The sequence below is a fragment of the Camelus ferus genome, chromosome 4 (genome assembly GCF_009834535.1).
Source record: "Camelus ferus isolate YT-003-E chromosome 4, BCGSAC_Cfer_1.0, whole genome shotgun sequence".
In the NCBI taxonomy this organism is placed as follows: domain Eukaryota; kingdom Metazoa; phylum Chordata; class Mammalia; order Artiodactyla; family Camelidae; genus Camelus; species Camelus ferus.
Window position 1 is genome coordinate 39,935,310 of NC_045699.1, and position 21,290 is coordinate 39,956,599.

At 46.7% G+C, this 21,290-nt stretch overlaps 2 protein-coding genes across 2 annotated transcripts in view; both read left to right on the forward strand.

Annotated features, from left to right (window-relative positions):
• The window catches only part of LOC116663365, a 2,713-nt gene extending 594 nt beyond the window's left edge, over positions 1–2,119 (forward strand). The window contains exons 2-3 of the mRNA XM_032479120.1: positions 183–1,518; positions 1,636–2,119. Coding sequence (XP_032335011.1) covers positions 183–1,245 — 1,063 coding nt within the window. The 3' untranslated portion in view covers positions 1,246–1,518; positions 1,636–2,119. The remainder of the gene's footprint in view (positions 1–182; positions 1,519–1,635) is intronic.
• Positions 2,120–3,732: 1,613 nt separating this feature from the next.
• On the forward strand, positions 3,733–6,634 carry FOXB2 (forkhead box B2). The gene has a single exon (XM_032477878.1). The coding sequence runs from the start codon at positions 3,809–3,811 to the stop codon at positions 5,102–5,104; it is 1,296 nt and encodes a 431-aa protein (XP_032333769.1). The 5' UTR covers positions 3,733–3,808; the 3' UTR covers positions 5,105–6,634.
• Positions 6,635–21,290: the final 14,656 nt, after the last annotated feature.

Genomic DNA, 21,290 nt, shown 5'->3' on the forward strand with positions numbered 1-21,290 from the left:
ATACGCCTGAGATAATTACACTAAGCCCGGGGCAACGATTTGCCTGCCAGCATCCGCAGCGCCAGCCAATATTTGTAGAGCATAGTGGTTGTTTAAAAAAAAATTACACGCAGAAATTTGAAACCGACTGGTTGGTGCCAGGGTGGTTACTTGATCTGTTTTTCTTGAACGGGGGTCTGCAGGCAGCTGGAGCGCGCGCGTACCGGCCCCCGCCGGTGCTGCTGCGCGCCTGCAAAACTTGCCGGAATTAAATCAACCTCGGGGGAAGGTGGGGGAGAGAGGGAAAGCAAGCCCCCCACCGCGGCCGGAGCTCGGCTGCCAGGCCCCGCACCCCGCCGGGAATTCCCCAGAATACTCCGCGGCGGCCAGGGCGGTGGCGCGTCTCCGAAATGGACACGCGGCAGGCGCCCCCGGGCTGCGCTCTCCACGGCAACTGCGGCCTGGGCCGCGGGAACCCCCTGGGGCATCAGTGCCCGGGAGCACTTTCTACTCTTGGCAAGTCCACCCGGAACGCGGAAACATGAAGCTTCGGGCGCTTTGCTCGACCTCCCCAGGCTCTGCTTTGGTCCAGGTTGCGCGGAGCCGCTTCGCCGGCTGAATGCCGTTGGTTCGCGGAAGCCAAAGGCGCTGGCCACGCGGCTCGTGTCCCCAGGCACCAAGCCCGAGGTGGTGGCGGCAGACCTGTGGGCTGTAACGAGCTCACCCAGTGAGCAACTAGCTCGCAGGTTTAGTATTGAGGTTATGCGTATAAGGCTGGTCCCGCGCGCCCTTCAAGGGCCCTCCCCTCTCTCTGTCCCCAGACGCGGGGTGGGGGGCGCAATTGCCCGACGAGAATGTCTCCGAGCTACTCCCAAACAGGAGGCGCTACTTTTCCAGGAGCATGCGGAAAAGATAATCGACAGAATGTGTCTGCCCGCGCTGAGTGCGGGGCTAAGGCCGGAAGAGCCTTTGAGCCCTGGGCACACCGAGCTCCCACCAGTGGCCTTTAGGCGGCTCCTGGGCCTGGACAGGGCTGTTCTCGCACCACGTCCGCCCCGGCCCCAAAGGGCTCTAGCTGTCACTGTTAACTGGGCATTCTCGGAATTCCTCTGTGGCTTCTCGCGGCCAAGAGGCGGTCTGCTGCTCGCTTCCTTAAACTGCTTCAGCAGACCAGAAAACCCGCAGAAACTCCATTGGCAGAAGGAACCTTCCTGGCATGGAGTGACAGCGAAGGCATCCTCCTCTGAAAGGGTCTCCTTTCCTTAGGGCGGGCCAAGAGGCTGCTCTTTCCCCTGGGACCTTCTTGCACGCTCCACTTTAACGCCTATTCTAAAACGTCTGCTGGCCTAGGAAAAACTGGCCAAATAGCACCAGCCAGTAATAACAGATCCTGCCTAAAGATGAAAATTTGAATCTGTTTCGCTCACTACCCTTCTGCGACCCGACGGGCAAATAGCCGGTCTCGTGGTCCTCCCCTCGCTCAGCTCACCAAGAGTCGGAAGCTATAAACACTCAACTTGGTGTCGCCAAACTTGGAAGGTAAGGGGTCTCCCAATCAGTCTGGGCCAACGGCATTCTACCACCGGATTTGGGCATGGAAAATAAAAAACTAAAAGCCAAATGAGCCACAGTCCCTTATTGCTCTTTTCTCCTCAGATCTCGGAACTGGAAGGGACCCGTGAAATTTCCAACTTCAGAGATCTCATTCTACAAATAAAGAAACTAAGGTGCAGAGATGAGAAGAGGGTACGTTTTCCAAACTCTGCTTTTCGTCCCAGCCTAAGGGCAAAGGCAGCCAAAACCAGAATTTGACTGCGGGTTCTCTCTACAGTCAACTGGGATTCGCTGTTGGGTGTGCAGAGAGTGCAGAGCAGGAAACTGCTTCCGGGACCCCCCACCCCGCAAGTACCGGGACCTCAGCGCCGCGGCTCATCCACCTTTCCCTCACAGATGACACCAGAGTCCTGTAGATTGATCATTTTGACCCCCTGTTTAATTTTACTTATCTCCCTTTCCCTCGATGTGCTGAGAATAGCAAGACTGCTCCAATACACCCAAGTGATGGGACCTGTGAACTCCCAAGCCCTCCTCTGGACCCAGCTCAGACGTCACCACCCAGAGAAACGCCTCACCCTGCCCCTTACACCTGCTCTTGGGAAGCACGGTGGAACCTTCATCCACCAAGCCTTAGCATCTATCCTCATTTCCCGGTTACTGTCAGTCTCTCTCGCTAGACAGCGGTCCTGGAGCGCAGAAAGCTCTCAGGCCTCCCTGTGTCAGGAGCCGATCACTGGGCCTGATACTCATTTGGCGCGCAATAAAAGTGATGAAGTTGGCATGTGGCAAAAACACCCCTGGCTCTCCTCCGCGCTAGTTCTTCCCTCCAACCCTCCGGCCTTTGGGATTTCTTGCAGAGATGAGGCCTTGAGGCCACGGCACTCCGATCTTGGCCCAGAGTGGCTAGTCCAGGAGGAAGGCAGTGTAAGGAGAGAGAAGCCCAGAGCGGGTAGGTGGGAAAAGGGAAGAGTGAAAGGGCGGGGACAGGCGGGAGCTGCAGGACAGGAACGGGAAAGCAGCGTCCTGCCACTTCTGCCGTGCCTCGCGACCCGGGTGGGGTGCTGGGCCGGGGACGGCACCCGGCGCCGTGCCCCTCCTTGCGCACTGCCTGCGTCCGCCGCCCCGCCGCGGCTAGGGGCTGCGGGGCGGGTGGGGAAAGCGGGGGGTGGGGGCGCCGGAGCCGAGGCGGAGGAGGGGGCGGGGGCGAGGCGCGGCGCCTTCTCGCCCCTTCTTCAGCGAGAGACGCGGCGGCGGCAGCGGCGGCGGCGGAGTCCCTCAGCCTCGGTCATGTGATAGTCTCGAAGCGCGAGCTGCGGGGGTCTCGGCGTCTCGGGGACCATTACAAAACGCAGCCAGGAGAGCGCGTCGCTGCCACAGCCGCCGCCGCCTCTCCAGCTCCAGACGGGCCCGCGAGAGCGGCGGCAGCTGCGGCGCGGACGGCTGAGCCGGCCCAGGCCAGCCCGGCGCCCTCCCCGCGCTCGCAGACGCCCGCTCTGGCCCGCGGCTCGCGCCCTGCGTCCGGCGCCCCCGCCCCTCCGCCGAGCCTGCCGGCGCGGCTGTTGAAGAAACCACCAAACTTTTCCCTCAAGCGACCGCCTTCAGCTCCATCCCAGGCTCTGCTGAGAGCTGCCCGGAGGAAAGGAAGGCGCAGGCTGCCAAGAGCCGAGCTTCCTTCTCCTTACCTCGCCTCTCGCCTCCAGGAAAACGAGAACGCCGGAGCGGACTAATCGGCCGGTCGGGGGGGAGTGCTCAGGTCGCCAAGTCCCGCCGTCCCGGCCTCCAGGACAGCGAGCGCCAACTCGGATTTAAAGGGCCAGTGTCCTGACTGCGCAGTCCTTCATCCCAGCCCGCTGGGCCTGCGCTTTCCTCAGCCCGAGAAAAAACAAGAGAAGGCCGGAAGGGAGCACGACCCCTCATCACTCCTGTCAGCTCCCGCGCTTAGCCTTTGGCCACCCGAGGGAAGACGCCGAGAGGGTGGCAGTGAAGCTGGCGCGCCCCGCCGGCGACTGTGTGCGCGGGTCGGCTACCGTCGGGGCTGGAAGTTGCGAGCGTCGGACAGCTGAATTGGCCCAAGAGGCCAAGCGCGGAGACCCCAGACAGCTGAGAGAAGGAGGGAGAGAAACGGCGAGAGGGGCTAGGGGGAAAGAGGGCGGGGTGGCGGGGCCAGGAGGGCGGAGTAGGGCTTAGTGGAAATAGCCAGGCCCCGGGTGCGGGGTGCGGAGCGACGCTGCGGTCCAGTCTGGGCCAGAGGGCGTTGGAGACGCCGGGGGCGATGCCGCGGCCGGGGAAGAGTTCGTACAGCGACCAAAAGCCCCCCTACTCTTACATCTCGCTGACCGCGATGGCCATCCAGCACTCCGCCGAGAAGATGCTGCCGCTGAGCGACATCTATAAGTTCATCATGGAGCGCTTCCCCTACTACCGCGAGCACACGCAGCGTTGGCAGAACAGCCTGCGCCACAACCTCTCCTTCAACGACTGCTTCATCAAGATCCCACGGCGGCCCGACCAGCCCGGCAAGGGCAGCTTTTGGGCGCTGCATCCCGACTGCGGCGACATGTTCGAGAACGGCAGCTTCCTGCGGCGCCGCAAGCGCTTCAAGGTGCTGCGTGCTGACCATACTCACCTGCACGCGGGAAGCACCAAGGGCACGCCAGGCGCTGGGCCCGGAGGGCACCTGCATCCCCACCACCCGCACCACCCGCACCACCACCACCACCATCACGCTGCAGCGCACCACCACCATCACCACCACCCGCCCCAGCCGCCGCCGCCGCCGCCCCCGCCGCACATGGTGCATTATTTCCACCAGCAGCCGCCTCCGGCTCCGCAGCCGCCGCCGCCGCCGCACCTCGCATCGCAGCCCCCGCAGCAGCCACCGCAGCAGTCGCAGCCTCAGCAGCCGTCTCACCCCGGCAAGATGCAGGAGGCGGCGGCCGTGGCGGCGGCAGCGGCGGCGGCGGCGGCGGCAGCTGTGGGCAGCGTGGGGCGCCTTTCGCAGTTCCCGCCCTACGGGCTAGGCTCGGCCGCCGCCGCCGCTGCCGCTGCCGCCGCGTCCACGTCGGGCTTCAAGCACCCGTTCGCCATCGAAAACATCATCGGCCGGGACTACAAGGGCGTGCTGCAGGCCGGCGGGCTGCCCTTGGCGTCCGTCATGCACCATCTGGGTTACCCCGTGCCAGGCCAGCTCGGCAACGTCGTCAGCTCCGTGTGGCCGCACGTCGGCGTCATGGATTCGGTGGCCGCCGCCGCCGCCGCCGCCGCCGCGGGGGTCCCTGTGGGCCCGGAGTACGGGGCCTTCGGCGTGCCTGTCAAGGCCCTGTGCCACTCGGCAAGCCAGAGCCTGCCGGCCGTGCCCGTGCCCATCAAGCCGACTCCAGCACTGCCGCCGGTGGCCGCGCTGCCGCCGACGCTCACTGTCCCCGCGGCCTCACAGCAGCCGCCGGCGCCGTCTACTGTGTGCCCGGCGGCCGCGGCCTCGCCTGCCACCTCCCTGCTGGAGCCCACCGCTCCGAGTGCAGCCGAGAACAAGGGCGGCTCCCTGCACTCGGTTCTGGTGCACTCCTAGGGTACCCAGCGGGTTGGGGGAGATGAACGCTTGGAGAGACGCCTGGCCCGGGATGTCCGGAGAGGGCAAGGGCACCCAGACCAGGTCGGGCAGAGGTGGCGAGCCCCGGCCTTTGCGGGAAAGGAAGGTATTTAAACAGACAAACCCGAAAGTGGATTCTCCAGTGGTCTGAATAAATATAACACTTCTAATGTCTGTGTTTATACTATGTTGTACAATCAGATTAATGAAAGCCAGTTTTCAGGTAAGAGTTTCTATTGTAACTAATATTATAAATCAGTAAGTTATGGGGGGGGAGGGAATGAAAGAGTTTGGGGAAGTCTCATTCGCCGGCAAATTGGAAATGGATTTCGATTCTGATTCCCGGGAGCAGAAGCTGGCAGAGAGAGCTAAACCTCCCTGGGAGAAATCCAACAGAGTGACGCTGAAGCAGACCTCAGCCATCAAGTTTCTCTCCGCTAGTCTCATCCCCAGAGAGCCACCTCTCGTGAACATCCTAGACAAAACTGCTGTTCCCTAAGGAAATCTCGTTTTAGGAAAAGAGGGAGTATTTGATACCATCATTCTTCCTGGTCAGTGAAATGGGCAAGGACACGGTCATCATGAGTAAGGCCGCTCTCGGGGGCAGTGGGAACCTCAGGAGGGAACTTGGAAACAGTTAAGTTTCTTGGCTCTGATCGGGGGTCGTGAAGGAAAGGAGAAACAGCTAAAGCAATTAGTTTGCACAAAAGAGAATGGCAGCAGCTTAAAGAGCAAAACCCCAGATTCCAAAAGTAAGTTCAGAAAACATAACCAAAGAGAGACATTAAAGGCAACTTTCTATCTGCAATTCGTTTGTGAATCAATGCGATGAGACCGTGTAGGAATCTCAAAATAATGTGAATTCCCCTGATCCATTCCATTAGGGATTTTTTTTTTAAATTCCTTGCATCACGGGATTTTGTTCCCCTAATTCATGAACCCAAGGAAAACCTACCATGTCACCCCCACAATATTGCTCTTAACGTTTCCAGGCGCGTTTCGTGGCCATTGCCTTCCAGCCTCCTCCGGACAGATGCGTGAGGATGACCGGTCGCCTTTGCACGCTGCCGTCGATGTGGTGTTCTGTATGCTGTCTGGGCGCGTTCGCCCCTTTGGGCGAATTCTTCAGTTTCAGTTCGTGAATGGAAAAGAAACTTGCCATGCCGCTGTTGCTCCTTCTCCCTTTTTGAGCCCCAGGAATAGCACTTTACTCACAACAAACTTTTGGGAACGAAGCGGGGAGGATAGGGAGGAGGCAACTGCCCTTTGCCCCTGAGTCACCTCTGGCTTGTGTCCGCGCCGCGTTCGAGTTGTGACTTTGTGCCAAGTTCATGTCTACCTGTGTTGTACGCGGTGTTCTCCATTAAAGCTTCTCTCTGGCTGTGCCGGTGTGAAGGTGTGTTGCTTCTCAAGAGACGAGGCCGCGGCTTGAATTCCCACTGGGCGGGCTGGGGACTTTGCAAGTCCACCTCCCCACCTTTCTTTCTTTAACTTCTGAGCATCAGAGAGGGTGAGTCCACAGGCGAGGCGGCAGCAGGACAAGCTTCCTCCATTATTCCTTTTATCAGTTGGCGCAGTTATCTATTCTACCCATTCTTCCGCTGCTTTCCTAACGGAGCTCTAGTCCACCTCAGTGCGAGAGGCTGGGTTAGCAAAAACCCTTCACAGTGAATTTTTTCTATTCCTGCATGAGGTTTATAATAATACAGAATCAGCATCACCAAGCACTTTTTCCCTTTTCGGAAGGCCTCGAGGGCGGGCCACGGCCAGGGATCCGGTGCCATTGGGTGGATGCCCAGCGGCGCCCCAATAAGTCTGAGGGTCGATGTGGGGCGGGGAGGAGGGTGCTGGGCCGCTGCCACTGCGGCCCACAGTCCCAAGGAGCGCGCACTCCGTCGCCGCAGCCAGGGGACCTGTTGGATGTCCTCTGCAGTCTGGGGCCTGGAGCCGGAGAGCGCTGGGCAGGTGAGAGTCGGAGGCCCAGCAGTCCGCGCTCCCTGGGAGTGGGGTAGGGGGACCTGCAGGCTGTAGCCACTGCGGAGCTGCGCGGAGAGGTGGCGGGGGACCTCGAACAGCGCTCCATCTTGAACCAGCCTCCCTGTGCCCAGCCAGGCCCAGTGGAAGCCTCCTCCCTTCCTTCACCTCTCATCAGAAGAAAATAAAGGGCCAACGAATGAAATGACCTGCGCACAGTAATGACACAGAGGGGATTTCGGTTACTTCTTAAAAATAAGAATTTCCTCGCATCCCTTATTTACAAGTCCCATTGCAGCAGGCAGCCAAGTTTTGGCGTCGCCTGGGAGACAAGTCTCAGTTTAGGTCACTGCCTCCTTGGAGACCCAGGCAACTCTAATGTATCCCATCTTTCAGCTTAGGACTCTGCCAGCTTTCCTGCGGGACTTTCCTCTGCACTAGTCTGAGGCTGTTGAAAGAGAGAAAAGGGGAAATGCTGGCATGGAGATCACAGATTTGGGGAGACTTGGGGGTCTGGCTTCTTTGTTCACTTCAGGGTGAGTTGGGCCCCAGAAGTCCCAGGCTAAGACCCCTAGTTTAGGGTGGGCAAGACAGTGGGCCGAGGAAGGACAGTTGCCGGATTCCAGAAGTTTCTTCAAAAGAACATCTCTTCCTTCTCCACCTGCCCCAAGGGGCCAGTGCACTTTTTAGCAATGCCCATTGTCCCACCTCTGGGAGAGGAGCACTGTCCAAAGTGACATCTGGCACTTGTGGGGTGGAGGGCTGGCTTAAGTGACAGCCCCTCCTGAGAAAGGAGGAAGCTGGGGGCCACCTTGGCAGATAAGGATGAGTAACTGATCCTCTGAATTTCCTCCCTCCTGGAGCCTCTTAGCAACCCAGCCTCACACCCCCAACTCCCGTGGAACCCCTCCTACCTCTGCGGGGAAAGCATGGTGGTTGTGTTTTATTTTTCTCTCTAAGGAGAGAGAGAAAGAAGGGAAGGCAAAGTGAGCTCAGATGATTCTACTCAAGTTTCATCCAGGAGGAGACCCTGGGACCCAAAGGAAGCTGTGCATGGCACTGATATTGGAGAACAAGGGAATTCATGTAAATTAACAAAGGGGAAGGAACTTCCTGCCAAGCTGATCCTAAAGGAGGCTCTGATTAAAGTCCCCGACATTGGACACTGACCAGGCCCTGAAGACCCCTCTTACCTAAGGTGGGACCTGCAGTCTAACTGTAACTCTCAAATGAGTCCTGATCTCATACAATCTCACAGGTATTGCCTCTCTAGTTACATGTCTCTCAAGTTACTCTCTAGTTACATAGAAAGAAAGTAAGTTCTGGACATAACAGATAGAAATAGAGGCACTTATAAATTCATGACCTTCTCAGTCCACAAGATTAATAAAATCACTCTCAGTTAGTAAGTCCTGGTGGAGGTAACACGAAATTATGCTCCTGGTTCCCAGGATGATAGAAGATAGCCTGCTTAACTTAAGTGAATGCACAGAACCTCGAGAAACATGGAGAGAAGCAAAGAGGAAGGAGAAAGGTTCTTAACGCAGCTGCCCTTAAAATAAAAGCAGAAGGAAAACAACTTGGAATGATCGATTTGATTATGTTTCCTTGGGAAGCTGAGTAGAGAGCTAAGGGCTGAGGGAGGATGGAGCTATTTCAGTTGTGGTCCCTAGGAGAACAGGCCCTCCTGCAAAGGCGGGCATTGGCACTGTTGGCATCTGGCACTTAGGAAGCCTGTCAGTCAGGCTGGCTTGCGGTCAATTATCTCCTTAAGTAGACTGGCACTGGTCCAGCCAGGGAGGAGGGCTGGTTGCATCGATAGGAATCAGAGCCAGTTAGCTGGAAGTGGCTCTGCTGAACTCCCAGCATCTTTGCACCGGGGGTTTTGGAAAGCTAATCAACGCATCTTATCCTGGGACTCAAAGGTGACATTTGCTGGCTTGTCGATAGTGTAGAGAGACTCCAGAAGAGGAGAGAAACAGAATGCCTTAGGAGAAGAAACACTGATCACCAAAGCTACTGGTTCCCCTTAAATTCCATTCACCTGTCAAAACTGCCACTTCTGAGATGCACAAACTTATACAGAGATCCTTGTAAATTGTGGTGAGATTTGACTCCTCCACTGGTAAGAATTCTCATTCTTCACCATACCTGACGATGAGATGGGCAGAAAGAGTAGGCTGAGGTCATGTTTAGGCTTGGAGAGTGTGGCAAGGGTTTGATGGAATGTTAGTGTTAATCAGACTGTGCACACAAGATTCTGCATGGGTGTGGGCTGGGTGGAGCCGGCATTGAAAGTGGGAAACTAAAGAAATGGTTTCAAAAGCCAGTGATAACCACTTTGTGGATGAAAAGGCAGAGTGGGTATCCATGAGGAGGTGGGAAGTCTTTGAATTCCAAAGAGCAAAACATTTTCATTTTGCTCATAGAAAGTATTTTCATTAACTTTATCTTTCAAAGCTGAAATGCTAGCTTATACTCTTTGGGAGGGAGATTGAAGAGATTTGCTTGGGATTTGAATTCAGTCTTAAGCCATTGTTTAAATGGTATGAGTTTGGCAAAACTCCAGATGTACTCTGTCCCAAGCACTTTTCTCCTTAACTATCCTCTGTGTATTTTAAGGAAAATTCAAGCCACATGTTGCTCTTTCCCACTTGCATCCAAATGTACTTTTATTGAATTTTAGCATGGTCCATGAAATTTAAATTCTGAGTTTTAAGCCATAATATATTCATATGATCTACAAGCAGTCACATGATATGCACATATATCATTAAGCAGAAAATAAAGCATCTGAGAACTATAGTCATATTATTATAGTAACATTTCTTTAGACTGAAGAGCCATGCTGAGAATGCCTTATTTAAAAAGATTTTGTTAAATTATCAAAAAATTTTCAAAAAAGCTAACTTGCTGCCTTATGAAAATATTTTTTAAAGAATATTCCTAGGAAGACATTTTGGTTATGTTGAGTTTGATCCAGATAGTTATTTCTGCCACAAGAAACAGGTCTTTTGTGTGCACGAGACACCCAGGCTTTGCTTGTAAGTCACAGATCTCATTAAGGCAGCATCATTCAAAAAATGCATTCGAATATGCTTTCCCATCTGAACCACTTCCAGCCCTGTCAGCACCTTCACAGACAGCGTGGTTTTACTGTTACTGAGGGTGGAAGCTTAGTAAGGAGCTGGAGAGCTGTAGCTCAGGCACAGCTGAGCTAGATTCATTCCAGAAAGGACTCACAGCATTGAAACAGCACAGATGAGAAAAGGCAGAAAGGAGGAAGGGACAGAGGGAAGGAGGAAGGAAGGAGAGGGGGAGAGAAAGAAAGAGTGAAGGAAGGATGGGGAGGAAGGGAAGAGAGAGAGAGACAGATGTGAGCATCTACTATTGACAAAGCAAAAAAAAATTATAATTTTTAATATAGTACTGCTTTGGTTTTCTCTCAGGAAACTATAGATCAATTCTTTCAATATATGTGACTATATCTATTACACTAATTGAAGTAGTTTGCCTTAAAAACAATTTTCCTCTTCTCTTAACATTTTTCTTAGCTAGAGAGGACAGGACACTGTATAACTAACTGGCAGCTTCATTTATTTCCTAAGAATATGAGGCTCTAGTCAGCTGAGGAACTCATCCTAGGTGAGGATTTTGTGACATTAACATTGATGCAATGTATTCTGTAGGGATTAACCTAAAAATGCCCATGGGGAAATGTTTAAATAAGTGATGCTATTTGCATACAGTGGAATATCATGCAGCCATTACAAATCATGCTTATGAAATTTTACTCATATAGGAAATGCTTATGAAATCCTATCGAGAGAATAATCTCAACCCTCTAAAGTCACTGAAAATGTACTGGAAGAGACTACACCAAATATTAATAGTGGCACCTTTAGACTGGTGAAGTCCTAAGTCATTTTATTTTCTTGTTTTCCATATGTTCGAGCCTGCTTTAGATTGTCTCCATACACCGATCACATTTTACTTTATAACCAGGGAGAGGATTACTTGAATCTGTCCAGCCAGTATAACTGGCATTTCAACAAAATATGAATTGCTATTTTTAAATGTAGTATCTTAAGTGGCGGGGGGAGGAGAGAAGAACTGGCTGATTGAAATATACTTCAACAGCAAAGAGCAGCAAAGACAAATGAACCCTGCACACCTTGCTGTCCCCCTGCTGTGTCTTCGACGAGAGCCCATTGCAGCAGACCCTTCTGGGAGGAAGAAAAGGATGCTGCCATTTTAAGCCTGGACTTTCGGGGAATTTTCTGAAACTCCCTGTCCTGTAACACTGGGATAGGGACATGAAGGGGTTAAGATTACAAAGGGGGCTGTTGGCTAAAAAATAAACCTCACATAATTTTATTATCTTTCCTAATAGCTTCCTCTCTTTTCACCTTTTGCATTTCATGAATTTTTGTAGTAGCCTCACACTTTTTTTGAAACGCGGCAGTGAACACAAAGTCAATACATTCTAGAAGCTTAGGCATTTCCTTCCAAATGAAATAATGACATACAGTTTTCCAAAATAGTATTATAATTTTTCTTTTTCCTAGTTGGCAGATCCTTTTTGTGCAGCAACAATGTTTTCAAGGGAAAAGTTTTAGATCCTAATATACCGGTTTGAGTAAAGCTGGGTTGTGTCTTCCCTATCTACATTGAAATAGTTTATTTTCCAGGAACAAAAAATGCAAAAGCATGTAACTGCAGAATATGCATACTTTCAGATGATTAAACGTGTCACAGCTTTTCTGCCAGAAGCCTGATAACCTCTAAAAATGACTACAGATCATTGAGATTTGGGTTTTTTAAGAAGCTGCACTGGAGAACTAAAATTCTTGAAATTATTGAACTGAATTTTTAACCCAAGAACTGGAAAATCAAACATATCCTGCCTCACCAGTTTGGAGAACAAAATAAGATCCTATTTCTCTGATATACAAAAATTTTGAACCCTCATTCCAGTTATTACTAGAAAGTTTTTTCACTCCTTCCCTGCCAGGAGACCCCAGGCTGACTCGGGCCTGGTTACTCCCGCCTTACAAAGAAAAAAACGGGAAGTCGAATCTGTCTGCCAGCATTGCTTCTCTAAACTTTAGGTGCATATGAATCATCTGGAGAGGTTTTTAAAATACACTCTGCTGGACCCCATCTCCAAAGATTCTGATTGGGCAGGTGTGAAGTGGACTGAAGATTATACATTTCTAACAAGCTCCCAGGTGATGCTGATGTTGCTGGGCACTTGGAGATTCTTTTTCATCAACTTACCTCAGTTACAGCCACGTCAGTCCATCAGAAGTACCCAATATCCAAATAACTTAAAGTATTATTTAAAAAGTCATTAAGAACTCTGTTCTCTCAAAAACTTATCGGTATCTATCAAATTTACCCATCCCCTTGTCTCTCTGTACTATATATTAACACACAAGGGAGACAGAAAAACTCCATATGCCTCCAAAATTGGAGCATGTCCCATTATAAGTCACCTAAAGACATGGAAAAGTTGGCTTGGAAAGCAGCGATCTTATTTCCTCAAGGAGGCAGCTGAGGCAGCAGCTACTTGAAAAGCGAACTATTGAAAACTAGACCTAGAAGTCAGTTCAGTGCTCTTCCCTCTCCCACCTTTACATCACAAGCCAACCCCTTCACAAAAGCCTTTTAACCAATGGGTTTAAGAAGCTATCACTTCACTTCCTTCCTTAAGGTGGTACAATCATGTTTGCAAATCGCACTTTTACATGATGCTTTACGCATTATACTGAGGGACTTTTATATCTACTATTTTATATACGGGAAATCGTTTCATTCTGAGTTTATGTCTGTGTGGGCTCAGATCTGCAACTTGGAGGCTGGAGCTCATGGAGATGTACAAATGACGCATCCGCTCAGTAAACTCACGCTTTGCTTAAAAATGGAGACATTTGGCCAAATATTTATGAAAATACTTTGTTCTTCAGGGCTGAGGCACCAACTAGTGTACATTCTAACAAAATAAATGTTACCAGGGTTATGAGCTAGGGTCCCCTCTGTTCTGTGAGAGTTCATGTAATTTTCCATAGCCTCGTCCCAGGTTCTGTGATGGACCCACACCCCAGTCTCTTTGGAGAATTTTAGTCAGTGGCAAACAAGGTCAGGAGGCTTGGTTGCTCCCACTTATCTCTGACTTATAACCCCAGCTTCCAGAGAATTGTTTAAATTTATGAAGCATCTCCAAGTCCAAAGCATACTGCTCTTTGATTTGCAAATAGTCTTGACACCTATTAACAATTCTTTATAGTCAATTTTGTCTGTAAAAACAATTGAAGTGGTTTCTGCCTTCTGGTTGGACTTTAATACATCTGCCATCAAGGACCAGATAGTCCAAAGCAGATGATTGTCTCCTTTGGCAAAGGTGTGTGCAATGTGCATGCAGAGGAGCATGAAGGAGAATTTTAAGGTTCAAAATAATAACATGAAATAGTATGTATAGATATGCTACTATATCTCAAGCAAGAAAAACATTAAAACTTTTTTTTACCTTTACAAATCATAAAATATACCATTTTAAAAACTGTTTTAAGCATGCATTTACAGCAGCATGACTTTGTGTTCTCTGCATGACTTTATTGCAAATGGTTCTGAAAAGTTGCATTGGTTTGCAGATAGGTTCTGCAATTTCAGTGTCACAGAATCTTCCAGGAGCCAATTCCCCAGGCAGAGGCTACTCCAGACCATCCTTTTTTGTCCTCTAGGTCAAAGAATAAAGAACAAAAAGAGCTCAATACTCCCGAGAAAGGTAGAAGGCTAGAGGCAAAGTGGTTAAAAAAAAAAAAAAAAAAGAAAGGAAGAAAAGAAAAAAGAAACAAAACAAATAAACGAAAAACCTCTCACCCATGAGAACAAACCAACTAGTCAAATAAGTCAAAGGTAAATAGAGGTTTTCAAAATTTCTAAATCTGACAATTCTGCTTATGGCTGTAATATGAGGATATGAAAACTTTTTAACTACTTACAATAATAAAAGCTGGTATTGACTGAGCTTTTTATTTAGCTTCTATGAGCTAAATGCTTTACATCCTGAATCTCATGTAACTTCACAATAGCCCTTTAACCTGGGTGCTTCCATTATCCTCATGGTACCGATGAGACAACTGAGGAATAGACTGTTTAAGGATCTTGCCCAAGACCACGCAACCTGCAAGTGGAGGGTGGGAATAAGTACTTGGGCTCAAATGAACCAAAGTCAGAGATCTCCCCTGGGGGGATCCCGGCTCATCTTCAGCTCTTTGAGAGCATCACAACAACAACAACAATAAAAACCAACCAAAGTTTAGAATAAATACATTTCAGGGACTTCCGTAGTTTCCTTTTAGGGCAGCAAAGACTTATTCAGAAATGGTAGTTTTGACAGAATATTCAAATGCCTAAACACCAAATAATTAATGAAGAGGCTCAAGTCAAATTTGTGTATTACAGGGTCCATGCAAGATTTAGTTTGATGTCAGAGATCAAGTTGACCCACTACATATTATTTGGGTGATTTGATATTAATATTTGTGGAAACTTTTTCAAAGTTTCTAAAGGTATCTCTCTTTTTCATCTTTGTAGCTTCACTGCATAGTATAATACCTCGTTTTTGGTAAGATTTTTTTTTTTTTTTTTTTGTCTCTCATGGTAAGTTCTTAATAAAGGTTTGTTGAAGAGCAAGAAGAATTTGGTTAATACATACCTCCATCCTGATTTAACGAATATTCAGAGGTATAGACTATCTTCCTAGATGTCTAAAGAAAAAAACTTAGGTAACTAAACGCTACTTAGCTTAAATGGCTTCAAGAGAGACAGAGATTCGCTACTTTGCCAAGGTTCTTTAGCTAGTTTGTGATGGAGCCAGAATGGGTCTCAGGGCAAGTTTTTAAGCCTGGCTTTTAACCACAGTGTTAAATTGCTTGGAAAAGTTTCTTGACTTCTCTGTTTATTTTCTGTAGTTTTCACATCTGTAAAACTCAACAAATAATATCTACCTAACCAGGTTTAAGTTAACTAATAAATAAAATCAGGTATGTTGACAATCAAAATTGAAACTCATATTTTCAAAAACTGTTTGAGAGATGTTTCTTAGTAATTGGAGACAGATTGAAAAAGTACTCTTAAAATTAATATGATTCAGTAAAGGAGGCCAGCTGAAAAGGGGAAATTGTTTTGGACAATATTAAAAAAAAAAAACTAGATCCAGGCAATATTTCTTACATCTTTTCAAAGCTGTGTGATGATTTTAAAACCACATTTATAGAAATGATTTCCTGGCTTTAAAATTAATTTGGGTATTATATGGTATTTACTTAAAAGTAACTTTTCCTGGTTTCAAAAATATTAAAAGCACATTAAAAGAAAAATTGTAAAACCATTTGAATATTATTGAAAATGAAATTTAAGAATATATGATAACAAGACAAACCTTGAAATTAACTGTAATTAAAAGTTCATTTGAAAATGTGGATTCACCAAGATGATGAGTAACTACATGCCATATAAATTACAACTGCTCTCAGCACCCTGGGTGTATTCTTTCTCTCCCACTCACTCTCTCCTTTCTATATTATTGACTTTTGCCTTTCCTTCAAACCCAACATAAAAACTAACTCTTGAAAGTGCCTGATAGACTGTAGGACAAAACATTTCCTTTCTATCCTTTTTTTCCAAAAAGTCTTATCAGATTTCCTCTACCCTCCTCTACTCTCTGTTGGTAATCTCCCTTTTCCTCATTCTTAGAGCATTTTGTGAGATCCATGGCACGATGTGCCTTGACTTGGACTGGGCGTGTCACTGCCTCTCTGGCCAAAATGAACCGTGGAATAGTATGCACTTCACCTGTATGGAAATCTTCCTATTCCTCACTGCATGGTGTTTCCCACACAGTATGCCCTCAATAAGCACGTGTAAGTGTGTGTGTGCGTGTGTGTGTGTGTGTGTGTGTGTGTAACAAATAAAATTACCCTTAGCTGGTCTCCTTCCTAAATTCCTAAAGAGACAAGTAGATTCTCTGTTGTCCAAATCATTTTGCAACTTACGGTACCTATTCCATGTCCCATGACATGAAAGTCTGTGGGATTGGTGGCCTTTATCCCATATTCTTGCAACTATTGACAGCACTCAATTGAAGACATAACAGGTACCCCGACTGTAGATGGGCAACTTACTCCACAGCAGATATAAATTGACCATGAAGATCACTTGAAAATTTTGATCCTAGACATCTCACTATGAGAAATGATGGGCTTTGTGAACATCATTCAAAGGGTGATGTGGTGTAATAATGAGAAGGGCTTGAGCTTTGAACCTCATCTCTGAAATTTACTATCTCGATCACTTCAATGATAATAATTGATTATTATGGTCTAATTTTAATCCTCAAAACAACTGAATTCAGCAGGTCTTAGTCCCAAATCCTATCCTCATTTTACCCAAAAAGAAACTGAGGATCAGAGTCAACTTTCTCCCCAGGGTCATTCAGCTAGTTAATGATCATGTCAGGACTGGAACTCAAGGCGATGAAACCCCCAAGCCCCAACTCCTAACTTCAGTGCTCTGCTGCTTCATTAAGTTCCTTAGCCTATTTCCCAATTCTCTCATCTTAAAAACCAATCAAATAATTTCTACCTCACAGGGTGTTGTAGCAACTTCCTTTCACCTGGAACTGTGGAACTTCATCAAGCTAAATCAATCTGAATTAAGATCTGTGGTAGATTTTTGGTAGAAACAAAAGAATGTTCTATGTAACACCCTGAATTTTGTCCCCTGTTTTTCCAAATGATTATTGTCATCCCAAGGACCCAGGTGCTTCCTGATTGCAGAATTGGGTCTCCAACAGAGTGCAAGGTCAGAGGTACCTTCCTTTGTCCTCAGCAATTTAAAACACAAGTGCTGTGAGTGATTGAGGACTTTTAAAAGAGCACTTGCCACATTCTACTGACAATAGCTTTTCTCTTTCCAAACGGAAACAATTGTGTGAATTTACATACGTATCAATGCCAGACTGGTTAGCTGTGTATCAACCGCTGGTGAGGAAATCCATTGTCTGGAAAGAGAAGCCATCTTCAGTTTCACAAAGGAGGGGAAATCTTACTCCTGTTTCCCACTGAAAAAAAATAACGGGCAAAGAAAGTACAAATGACCAATAACGACATTGCTAAATCCTTTCCTCTTTTTCTACAACAACGGTTACCATCCAGTGACAATATTATGTTGTTGATTTTGTTAAGCTCATGTGTCATCAATTTTCATTTCTTTTTTCTCTGTTCTTCACATACAGTGAGATAAGGCCAATGACGTACTTTTTGTTGAATCATTGCCTTTGATCCTCTCTCTGACTTTTATTCAAATGAGACATCATGGAGACATTTCCATGGGCTTTCTTTTTTTGGTCCTTCATGTAATAGATGGAGAGATCTGAATTCTTTCTGCCTATCAGATACTGGGGAAGCTACAGAACTTCTCTGAAATGTATTTTCCTTATCTGCAGATGTTAGTTCCGCAAACACTCATCGAACACTCACTATGTAGCACGCAGTGTGCCAGGAGGTGGGCAAGGAGGATGAGAATGCTGTCTTGATCCCTCCACAAAGTGTCTGCAAGATGAAGTACCCAAATGCTCCATCCAGCTCCAAACGCCAATAATTCTCATTCTGAAGAGGTCATGGGAATGAAAGCTCTTTGTGAACTCAGTGTGCTACAAGCGCTAGCTATGGAGATGGTGGTGATGAGGAAAGGGAGGGTGATGGCCATCAGGAGGAGGATGCTGTGAATAGTTGCCATCCTGCGCTTAGGTGAGGCAAACCAAACCTTTATGGGCATGGAAATGGGACAGGAAAGGGGAGAAGTTTGGACTTTGATCTCATATAAACTCCATGGAGTCTATAGCACATATATAAACACGGAGTTCAAGTTCTCACAGATCAGAGTCCTGAGATCTCTATTACATGGAACAATAAGCAGCTTTTTAAACACATGTTACAGACAAGATTCCAGGCAGTTAGACAGAAACTCCGCTGTATGAGGGCCTACTGAATTGTTTGTAATTTTCTAAGCTGTTCAATGAAACTTTCAGGCTGAATGGGTTTTGAGTATCTCACTGGAAAAAAACAGTCCCAGAACCGATTACCTGCCCTTCCACATACTGAGTATTACCTCTAGTACTTTGAGCACTCTATGTCGTAAAAGAGAAAAATGAAACACTTGACATCCACTACTCATTTGCTCCTTGAGTTAAATAAAGTGAAAAGCTAGGAATTGGACATTTTTACCTCTCATTTTTCACTTATGATGTTAATAAAGGTTCCAAAAAGAATCCCAAAGTCATGACACCCTATTACTATTGTCCGTGAAATAAACATAATTGAGAGTCCTAAATTTCTAAATTAGATGCTATATGTATAGCATAACATGATTCATACTAAAGCCAAGATTCAGGACTCTACAGCCACATAAATATCCATTTCATTTTTTGTAATGATGTCTCATTGTGGATACAGTGTGCATAAGTATCCAAAATAAAAGTTTGAAATTATTCGTATAGACACAAATCCAAATGCTGAATATTGGATATACTCCTTTCCTACTGCTGCTGTAACAAATTATCACAAACGTAGCATCTTAAAACAATGCAGATTTGTCCTCACAGTTCCGGAGGTCAGAAGTCCGAAATCAGTTTCACAGTGCTCAAGCCAAGGTATTGGCAGGGTTGGTTCCTTCTGGAGGCTCTGGGTGGAGAATCTGTCTCTTGGTCTTTTTCAGCTGCTAGTAGACACCTGTATTTGGTTTGGGGCCCCTTTCTCCATCTTCAAAGCCTGCTTCCATCATCACATCGCCTTGTCCTCTCCTGCAGTCAAGTCTCCCTCTTTTCCTCTTATAAAGGACACTTATGATAACATTTAGGGCCTCTAGGATAATCCAGGATAATCTCCCCATCTCAAAATCCTTAATTTACATTTGCAAAATCCTTTGCCATATAAATTAACATTCACAGGTTCTGAGGATCAGGATATGGACATTTTGGGGATCCATTATTCGGTCTACTACACAGGTGAATCATTTAATTGGGGGCTTATATAGACCTTATCCAGGTTTTCCACTACATGAAATAGTAAAACAACTTTTAATTTCATGTCTTCATTTGTTCATCAGAGTGAGATTTATGGAGAATTCCAACTCGAGCCCCTGGCATTCAAGAGCATGAGATAGGAAAGAACAGAATAAAAGAAAGTAATAACTTTAAAAGTCCCACTACATATCCCTCAGATTAACTGAGGACAAGATAATTTTATATGCAATGAGATCTTTTCCTTACCCACAATCTCCATCTCTTTAAGACACACTCAAAGCCAGTGGAAGCCAGAATCTGTCGAAAGTCTTCAGGAATAAACAATAGAAAAGATATTCAGTGGAGATGTGTCAGTTCTCTGCCCCCATGGTTCCTCCTGGAACAATTTTCTTTTAGTTTTTGATACTAACATAACATAAAAAAGCAAATCAGAAATCTGATTCAGAACAATCACCTAATAAAAAAGTTCAATTTTCCAGGAATAACTAATTCCTAGAATTTGTGGTGAGTCCTCAAATATTTAGACCATGTATGTACAATCTGACTGATCTGTAGAACAACCAGAAAGTGTATTTGAAATAGTCTTTGACAATCTGCTTTAGAGTGAACAATAGAGATATTTAACCTTGTTAAGAAAATGCAAATCTATCACAAGAGAAATCTTCATCTGACCTTTGAAGTGAAGATTCTGGAGATTAGGGAGAGTTTGAGCCAATGTTTAGGATGTCCCATCCCTTAAGAGATAGGGGGAGGTGAAGAGTGGGGAAGACTGGGGAAGGGGGAATAGCTGACCTTAACAATTCCATCGATATGGATTTGAGAACCTTGAATCCACCCCTAAGTACTGACATGGGAAGAAATAACAAAGAAAGGGAAAAATAGGTGAAGACAGCTGATCCTTACTTCAATGAGAAGACTGAGGTGTATAGTGTTTGTAATACATAAAGATCTTCACATTTCCACATTTAGAGGAGGTGTGTGTGTGTAATTCAAGAGTTTTAAAACTTCAGGTGACAGTACTGGTGACTCCTTTCAAATCCTATGGCAAAGAGCAGGTGTCTCAGACATAAGGCAAGCTTTATTTTGTAAAGTTGTGTGGGATGCTGCTTTATTTTCAAGTGGATTTATGAAATGTGTTCAAGGTTTATAGATCTTCTCATCTAAAAGTTAACATAAAGCTCCATTCTTCACTGTTGTCATTAATGACTATAGGGGGGAAGTGTTTTGAATTCTAAATCATGTTTCTCCCCCCAAACAATTGTAAATATCCTTTCCAATAACAGCATGGAATGGTGTGGGATGGTGTACTTCATTTGTTTCAATAGTTGCACTCCTAAAATACAAATTCCATTTTATAACTCGAATTAAATGTTTACAATCCCAAACTCTCCACTGTGTATGTGAGTGTTAAAAGCAGAGCACACTCAGATTATACATTATTTCCAAAAACAGAAAAACTGAGGCACAAGAAAAATAAGTGATTGCCCCCCTAAATATACCAACTTCCCTCTCTAAAGCCATTTTTTTATCAAAGTTATTGACTGTAGGTTTGAAATGTAAAAAAGAAAAAAATAGCCTTTTTATCCTCTAAGGCATTGTTTCAAACACAAAATCCCTGGAAACTTACTTCAATTGTGTTGACCCAGCCTTAGTTATCAACAGATTTTGTTTTGTCTTATTATTTGATTAAGTCTCATCTAACCCTTCTTCCTGGCAGTCAGGGGAACCATCCATCCTGGATGGAGCAGTTAGATTTGCTACTTTTAAACTCAAGGATTAGCTTTGCACTTGGGGAATCTTTGGGTAGCATCAAACCCACCCTACAGAATTCCGCGATTTAATTTCACTTATGAATTTAAAGGGCTTACAGCTGTCTTCACAGTTAAATGAGGATTTACTGAGATGTTGCTCTCCCCAGAGGCAGAGACAGCCCCTCAACCAGCAGGACTTCTGCACTCCCAGAACTAGATGGTTCGACCAAGGAGGATGAAATTAGCACACACACACAAAACATACCATCTGAGACTTTTAGAAAATGCAGATCCGGGGGGAAATCTTAGAGCATAAATTACTTTGAGGGCTTTTTTATTTTTTCCTAGATCT

What these genes read in the sequence shown, in the direction of transcription:
- FOXB2 (XM_032477878.1), top strand. Translation starts at nt 3,809, where the DNA reads ATGCCGCGGCCGGGGAAGAGTTCGTACAGCGACCAAAAGCCCCCCTAC.